Source organism: Lactuca serriola, chromosome 1 (genome assembly GCF_051521515.1).
Source record: "Lactuca serriola cultivar US96UC23 chromosome 1, Lser_US96UC23_V15, whole genome shotgun sequence".
Taxonomy (NCBI): domain Eukaryota; kingdom Viridiplantae; phylum Streptophyta; class Magnoliopsida; order Asterales; family Asteraceae; genus Lactuca; species Lactuca serriola.
Genome location: NC_136408.1, coordinates 181,321,403 through 181,329,828, shown reverse-complemented (window position 1 = coordinate 181,329,828; position 8,426 = coordinate 181,321,403). Strand labels below are relative to the sequence as shown.

At 40.3% G+C, this 8,426-nt stretch overlaps 1 protein-coding gene across 1 annotated transcript; it reads left to right on the top strand.

Annotated features, from left to right (window-relative positions):
• Positions 1 to 4,665: 4,665 nt before the first annotated feature.
• On the top strand, positions 4,666 to 5,385 carry LOC145064366 (uncharacterized). The gene has a single exon (XM_079011832.1). The coding sequence runs from the start codon at positions 4,666 to 4,668 to the stop codon at positions 5,383 to 5,385; it is 720 nt and encodes a 239-aa protein (XP_078867958.1).
• The last annotated feature ends 3,041 nt before the right edge of the window (positions 5,386 to 8,426 follow it).

The following is an 8,426-nucleotide window of genomic DNA, read 5'->3' as shown; positions in this document are numbered from 1 at the left end:
AGTTTTAAGTAATTGCACCAGGAAAATCCCTTATTTTCCTATTAGTTGTTTGGTTTGTATCCAGGAAAAACCCTTATTTTCCTAACATAACTGGCAGCCTCTAAGACCGAAAATCGCAAGCAACCGACGTGCTTAAAAGTTGTGGCATAGTTTTATATAATAAAGCTATACGAAGATCGCACTTGTTAGATGAAGCTACTCGTTCATAAAAACATAACACCATAATAATTGTATATCCGCTGAGTTTTATAACCATACTAAACATAATATGCCTGTAGCGACGTTCTTCAGGCGTCGTAGCGTTATGACAAACTGTCACCCCAAAGGAAGGACTATAGCTAACAGTCAGGGCGCGGGATCATGACTTCCCGTATAGATCTATACACATTTGACACGTTCTCCGAACGGGAGACTCTGGTTATAGACAGGACTTGAAGCGGTACCTTTTAGCAAAAAGGCAGTATTTGAAGATGTACACGTCTCACGGATTCTCAACTAAGTCTGTATTAAAGTAGTAGTTTTGTATGCAAAGTTTATCTTTTTCACAATGTTTGACAAAGCATAAATCATAAGTTCTTTGAATGTACAAAACGGTTTAGTAAAGAATGTTACCCTTGATATGATGTATTTGTATGTAAACGTATAAATAAAACATTATTTCTATTTATAAAACATATTGTATCCCAAGAGGGTAAAGCTGTGTTGTGAGGTGTTTTGCATGATAATGACTTCATAAGATAGTTAAAACAACCGTATGAAAAGTATAGCAAAAGATCGATGTTTCACACGATTTTAGTCGTCTGTTTACTTGTATTCCCCCCCCCCCTTTAAAAGTGTTTAAAAAGCATTAAAAGAAAGCATTTAAAGTTTGGTTGTAGGGGTATGAACTCACTTGAAAGTTTGAAGATAGCGAGATGGAAAACCGGGCAGAGTTTCGTCTCGGGAAACGGATTTTTCTCGGGATTGTCGGGAATCTCGGGAGTAAAATTGACCTTCAGGACTTGAGCAAAATGACCAGGGCTTCGGGTTTGAACGGGCATGGAAAACGAGGCAAAACGCAAGAGAAATGAGAAGAAATGAGCAAGTTTTCCGGAAACCCTCGCATCCCTTTTATAGGGGCTGAGAGGCCTCGGTACGCGGGGCGTACGCTCGTACGCAGCGCGTACTCGTGCGTCACCCGTGACCGAGTCCTCGACTGCTTCGCTTCGGATGGGACGGGTCGGGTAGGCTCGCATAGGGGCGACGTGGACCGACCGAGACCAAGGCCCTCGGGTACGCGGGGCGTACTGGGTTACGCGGCGCATACCTCGGATGAGGACGCTGACTCTTCCTTCAGATATTACCGGATTTTTGAATTAAATTTATATATAATTTATTTAATAAACTTCAAAAAAATCATATCTTCTTCATACGAACTCCGTTTTCGATGGTCTTCATATCCCCGCGTAGGTGAGACTAAGATCTACGACTTTCGTTTAGATTCCGTTGGCAAATTATGAAATTATTTTTATTATTTATTTATTAAAATGACGTGATTAAGGAATTTCTTTAAAAATTCATAACTTCTTTATCTGACGTCGGTTTTTGCCAGAGTTTTTACCGCTGAAATACCATTGTCGAGACCTTCGATTCTCATTTAGGTCATTCCGGCCAAAAGTCGCTCGATCTCCGATTCGAGTTTTTACGTAACTTCGTATTGCCGGTTTTTGTCAGAAAACTTAGAATGGTCATAACTTCTTCGTTATAACTCGGATTTTAGTGTTCTTTATATGCTTGGAAACCTTAAGACGATATCTATTACATAGCGTACTCCAAACAGAGCCTTTGAATACTTCATTTTTCGATGATATTCTAATTACTTTTTCAAAGAGGTTACAAGACTCGAATTTCAAGGACCCGAAATGACGGGTTGTTACAGAGTTTGACACTTTCTCTCTGGAGTTTGGAGTACTTTTGAAGGCCAAGAACACTTCAAGAACATCTTGATTTCACCTCTTGATTATTGTAAAATGTTTGGTACAATCTTCTCTAACTTTGTTTCTTTGAGTTTAGCCATGTTTGGCTAAACTAATCTTGGTTTCCTTTTTGTTGAATCCTTTGAACTTTTGTTGATTGTTGAAGAATCCATGAACTTGTTCTTGAATCTTTATGGAAATGTTATGTGTTTTATCATATTATCACTACTAGTGTATTTTTATTCATGAGTTTAAATGTGTTTGTGGTGATTAGTTGGCTAATTTCTTGATTAAGTAAATGATCCTCAAATTAGCAAGCAACTAATGATTTTTGTGTTGTTTTTGCTTCACACAATTATAAAAACATTTTCTCCAACATGGTAGTGAAAGCAATTTACTCCTCTTGGATTTGGTGACTTTTTGGTTCTTAATGCTAGTTGACTTTCACTAATTACATGTTATTTGGAATTAGTGACTTTGACTAAGGAAATTGTTATAAGCTTCTCTAGCCATTTCAACAATTAACAAAAGTTTAGGTAATCTCAAGCTCCTTGGATTACTATAGCCAAATTAATGATTTAAATTAAAGTATTGCACCATTGGATTTTAATGATATGTTCATCAAAAGTCAAAGTGAGGAAACTTTAAGTCAACCATCTCTCCCTTATTGATTTTACATCAAACCCTTATTTTTGTTGAAAATGACTATTTGAATCATAGTTAATTCTAGTTTGTTTCAAGTATTTCAAAACTCCAAAACCCCCCAATTTTATTTTTATTTTGATTTTACAAGTATTTTTACAAAGAGATTTTTCATAAAGTTATAAATTGAACCAATCTCCGTGGATTCGACCCCTTTACCACTATACACTATTTTAGTGTGTAAGATTAAGGGTTATTAATTTTGTTGGCCTCGACAACCACCAAATTTTTGGTGCCGTTGCCGGGGATTGGTTTGTTTTTAATCAATTTGTTTCTCTATGCCCAGATCTCAGCGTACAGGTGACTTGATTTACAATCTAGAAATCGAAAAAGAAGCAAGGTGTTTGGCGAAGCAAAAACGAGTTGAACGTGGTCAAACTTCTAACCCCCACGGGAACCCGGAGGTTAAAACCGCTTCATTAAGTGATATAGAACCCGATTCTAGTCCCGACCCTCGCCAAGAAATTCCCGAAACACCACGCTACAACAAAATCCACCTATTATTGAACCAATTGCAATGGCGGACGAAGGAGAAGTTCCCGAAAGAACTTTGAGGCAAATGATGGACACCGATGTTACACTAACTCCAACCGATATCAATTACCCGGTTTTGGAAGGAGGCTCGGAGTTGAAGTCAAGTTTAGTCCATCACCTACCAACTTTTCATGGATTGGAGAATGAAGACCCTCATAAGCATTTGAAGATGTTCCACATTATTTGCACTAGTATGAAGCCACAAGGGTCAACCGATGACCAAATCAAGCTAAGGGCCTTCCCCTTTTTCATTGGCTGATAGAGCAAAAGATTGGTTATTCTATCTTCCACCGGGGTCGATCAACTCATGGACCGACATGGCAAGAGCTTTCCTTGATAAGTTCTATCCTGCTTCAAGAGTCTCAAGTCTTAGAAATGAGATTTGTGGAATCCGCCAAGGTCAAAATGAGACTTTTCATGATTATTGGGAGAGGTTCAACAACTTGTGCTATAGTTGCCCACAACGCCAAATTCCGGAACAACTCCTCATTCAACACTTCTATGAGGGATTGTTGCCAATGGAGAGAAGACTAGTTGATGCCTCAAGTGGTGGTGATGTCTTTAGTAAAACTCCGCAACAAACAAGACAACTTTTCAACACCATAGCCGCGAATTCTCAACATTTTGGCCCGCGCCAAGACATGAAGAGAGACACACAACACAAAGTCAATGAAGTGGGAACATCAAATCTTGAGTCTTAAATAAAAGATCTAACCTCCGTAGTCCAAAAGCTATCCATGGGACAAACTCAACAAGTGATGGTTTGTGAAATATGTGCAACAATGGGACATCCTATGGATATGTGTCCCATCCTTCAAGAAGATGCGGAGCATGTGAATGCCATGGGAGAGTTCCAAAACTACCACAACAAACCATCCGGTTACCAAACTGCATATAATTCAAGTTGGAAGCCAAATCCCAACATGAGCTACAACCCAAGACCATTGCCTCAAAATGCATTGGTTAGACCATACTATCCACCACCGCAACCTCATTACCAACATCAACAACCACACTATCAACCCAAATCGCACCCTCCACATCATCATCAACAACCTCCTCAATCTCAATCAAGTAGCTCGGAATGTCTCTTGAAAACAATCTCAAATCCCTAGCCACTAGTACCCAACAATTCCAAAAAGAGACAAGGACTAGTATCTCCATCCTTGAAGCACAAATGGGAGATATAGTTACATCTATAAGCAAGTGGAAATCCCGTGGTAAACTCCCTTCTCAAACCGAAAAGAACCCAAATGTCAATGTGGTGACCATGAGAAGTGGCAAACAGGCCGGAGAAAGAAGTTCAAAGAAGAAGACAAGGGAAGAAGAGGAATAAATAGAGATCATTCCCATTTAAGAACCTATAGTCAAGAACGATGCACAAGTCGGAGCCCCAAAGAAGACTACCCCTCTAGTAACACCAATAGCCACTCAACCACCGTTCCCCTCCTGACTTGCAACTTCAAAGAAGAATATGGAGGAGAAAGAGATCTTGGACACCTTCCGAAAGGTGGAAGTAAACATCTCTCTACTTGATGCAATCAAGCAAATCCCGAGATATGCAAAGTTCTTGAAAGAACTTTGTACCAACAAGAGGAAGTTGAAGGGAAATGAGAAAATTTTGATGAATGAAAATGCATCCGCGGTTTTACAAAGGAAACTTCCACCCAAATGCAAAGATCCCGGAATGTTCACAGTTCCTTGCAAGATTGGAGATGTCACTTTTAGTAGTGCTATGCTTGATCTTGGTGCCTCTATCAATTTCATGCCCTATTCGGTGTATGAATCGTTGAATGTCGGACCCTTAAGTGAAACCGGTGTCATAATCTCTCTTGCGGATAAACCAAGTGTCTTTCCTAGAGGTGTTTTGGAAGATGTCCTAGTGCAAGTGAACCAATTGGTCTTCCGGGAGGATTTCTATGTGATTGATCTAGATGAGCAAGTGTCCTCCAAATCGACTCTAATCTTGCTTGGGAGACCGTTTTTGAAGACGATTAGGACGAAGATCGATGTGTATGTGGGAAGTTTGACAATGGAGTTTGATGGCGAAACAATGGGTTTTAATATTTATGATACCATGAGATATCCTAGTGATGTTTCATCATTATACTTTGTTGATGTTGTTGAGCCAATTACTCAAGAATTGTTTGAGTTATCTAACGGTGATATGTTGGAGATGATCTTAAGCAAATGATTCGATTGTGGGAAGCTAGCCAAGCAATTAAACCTTTATTCTTTGGATCCGGAAGTTGAGAAGTTGGTAAATAAAATGGAGATGAAGAAATCCACAAGATTAGATGTCAAGCAAATTGAATTGCCCCCAACTCATAAAAAATTACCTCCATCCCTTGTTCAACCACCTGAATTGGAATTAAAGGTCTTACCTCAACACTTGAAGTATGCCTACTTGGGAAAGAATGAAACCCTTCCAGTTATCATTTCAACTCACTTAACCGAATTTGAAGAAGAACAAGTCATCAAGGTGTTGAAGGAGCATAAAAAAGCCATGGGTTGGACGATTGCGGATATTAAAGGGTTGAGTCCCTCCACTTGTATGCACAAAATTTTTATGGAAGATGAATGTAAGCCATGCCGGGACGCACAAAGAAGGTTGAACCCACCAATGATGGAAGTTGTGAAGAAAGAGATTTTGAAGCTCCTTGATGCGGGGATGATCTACCCAATCTCGGATTGCAAGTGCGTGAGCCCGATGCAAGTCGTTCCAAAGAAGACGGGAATCACGGTGGTCGAGAACAACAAAGGTATGATGGTCCCCACCCGTGTGCAAAACGGGTGGAGAGTATGTATTGACTACCGCAAACTCAATGCAAACACAAGAAAAGATCATTTCCCATTGCCTTTCATTGACCAAATGTTAGAAAGGTTGGCTGGGAAATCTCATTATTGTTGTCTCGATGGGTATTCCGGTTTTCACCAAATCCCGGTGGCACCGGAGGACCAAGAAAAGACAACATTTACATGTCCATTTGGTACTTTTGCATACCGGAGAATGCCATTCGGATTATGTAATGGCCCGGCCACTTTCCAACGTTGTATGGTTAGTATCTTTTCGGAATACGTTGAAAACATAATTGAGGTTTTTATGGATGATTTCACGGTATATGGCAACTCTTTTCAAGAATGTTTGACCAATCTCACAAAATTTTTAAAAAGATGCATTGAAACAAACTTGGTTTTGAATTTTGAGAAATGTCATTTCATGGTGATTCAAGGTGTCATTTTGGGTCACATTGTGTCTAAAAAAGGAATTGAGGTAGATAAGGCCAAAATTGATGTTATTTAAAGCTTACCTTACTTGACTTGTGTTCGGGAAGTTCGTTCTTTTTGGGCCATGCAGGTTTCTACCGAAGGTTCATCAAAGATTTCGAGTTCAATGAGACATGCAAAGAAGCTTTTGACAAGCTCAAAGAGTTGCTTACATCCGCTCCCATCATGCAAGCACCAAATTGGGATCTCCCCTTTGAGATCATGTGTGATGCAAGCAACTATGCGATAGGCGCCGTTTTGGGTCAAAACAATGGGAGGGCCTCCCACGTGATCTATTATGAATCAAGGACTCTAGACAATGCTCAAAGCAACTACTCTATCACGGAGAAGGAGCTATTGACCATAGTGTTTGCTTTGGAGAAGTTTCGGCAATATCTACTTGGCACCAAAGTTATAGTGTATTCGGATCATGCGGCTCTCAAGTACTTGATGACAAAGAAAGATTCAAAGCCAAGACCCATCCGATGGATCTTATTGTTGTAAGAATTTGACTTAGAAATTCGGGACAAGAGTGGATGCGAGAACATTGTTGCCGACCACTTAAGCCAGATCACTTCAAATGAAACTCCTCTCCCGTTGCGAGACGAGTTTCCGGATGAGCATCTATTTTCCCTTACTCAATCTATTCCTCGGTATGCCGATATCGTTAACTTTTTGTTCACAAAAAGGTATCCCGACACATTCATACGTGCTCAAAAAGACAACCTCAAAAGTGATGCAAAATACTATGTGTGGGATGAGCCTTATTTGTGGAAACATTGTCCCGATCAAATCATTGGGCGATGTGTACCCCAACAAGAGCATCAATCTATTTTGCAATTCTGTCATGAATTTGCTTGTGGGGGACACTTCGGACCTAGCCGAACCTTGAGAAAGGTTCTTGAATGTGGACTATTTTGGCCGACCATGTCACGCGACTGTTACTTGTTTTGCAAAAGTTGTGAACGGTGTCAAATGACGGGAAACATTTCATAAAAGAACCAAATGCCCCAAAATCCAATCCTTGTTTGTGAAATTTTGACGTATGGGGGATTGATTTCATGGGCCCATTTCCTGTTTCGCTTGGCAACCTTTACATCTTGCTCGCGGTTGACTATGTTTCTAAGTGGGATGAGGCCAAAGCCACAAGATCGGATGAAGCCAAAACGGTTATCGAGTTTTTAAAATCTAATGTGTTTGTGAGATGTGGTGTGCCTAGGGCTTTGATTAGTGATATAGGGACGCACTTTTGTAACAAAATGATGGAGGCTTTATTGAAGAAGTACAATGTGACCCATTGTGTCTCTACCGCCTACCACCCTCAAACGAATTGTCAAGCGGAGGTCTTGAATCGTGAAGTGAAGTCTATTCTAGAGAAAACAGTGAATCCGACAAGGAAGGATTGGAGTTTGAGACTTGAAGATGCCTCATGGGCCTATCGTACCTCTTATAAGACCTCGATAGGAATGTCGCCCTTCAGACTGGTTTTTGGAAAACCATGTCATCTTCCCGTCGAATTAGAGCACCACACATTTTGGGCGGTCAAGCAATGCAAATTCAACATTGATGAGGCGGGAAGGCATAGAAAACTTCAACTCCAAGAGCTAGAAGAATTGAGAAACGACTCCTATGAAAACACAAGGATTTATAAGGAGAAAACGAAGCTCTTCCACGACAAATCCATCACCCGGAAGCATTTTGAACCGGGGCATAGGGTCTTACTATACCATTCACAATTGAAGTTAATTCCAGGAAAGCTAAGGTCAAGATGGATTAGACCTTTTGTTGTGATAAAGACATTTGATCATGGGGCAGTAGAAATTCAAAGCGAAAAGACGGGACAAATTTTCAAAGTCAGTGGGCACCGGTTGAAGCCATTATATGAAGGTTTCAGTGCTAATGCTCTTGAAATAATCCATTTGGATGTCCCAATGTGTTGAAGCAAGCCAGGAAGACGCCTTGCCAAAG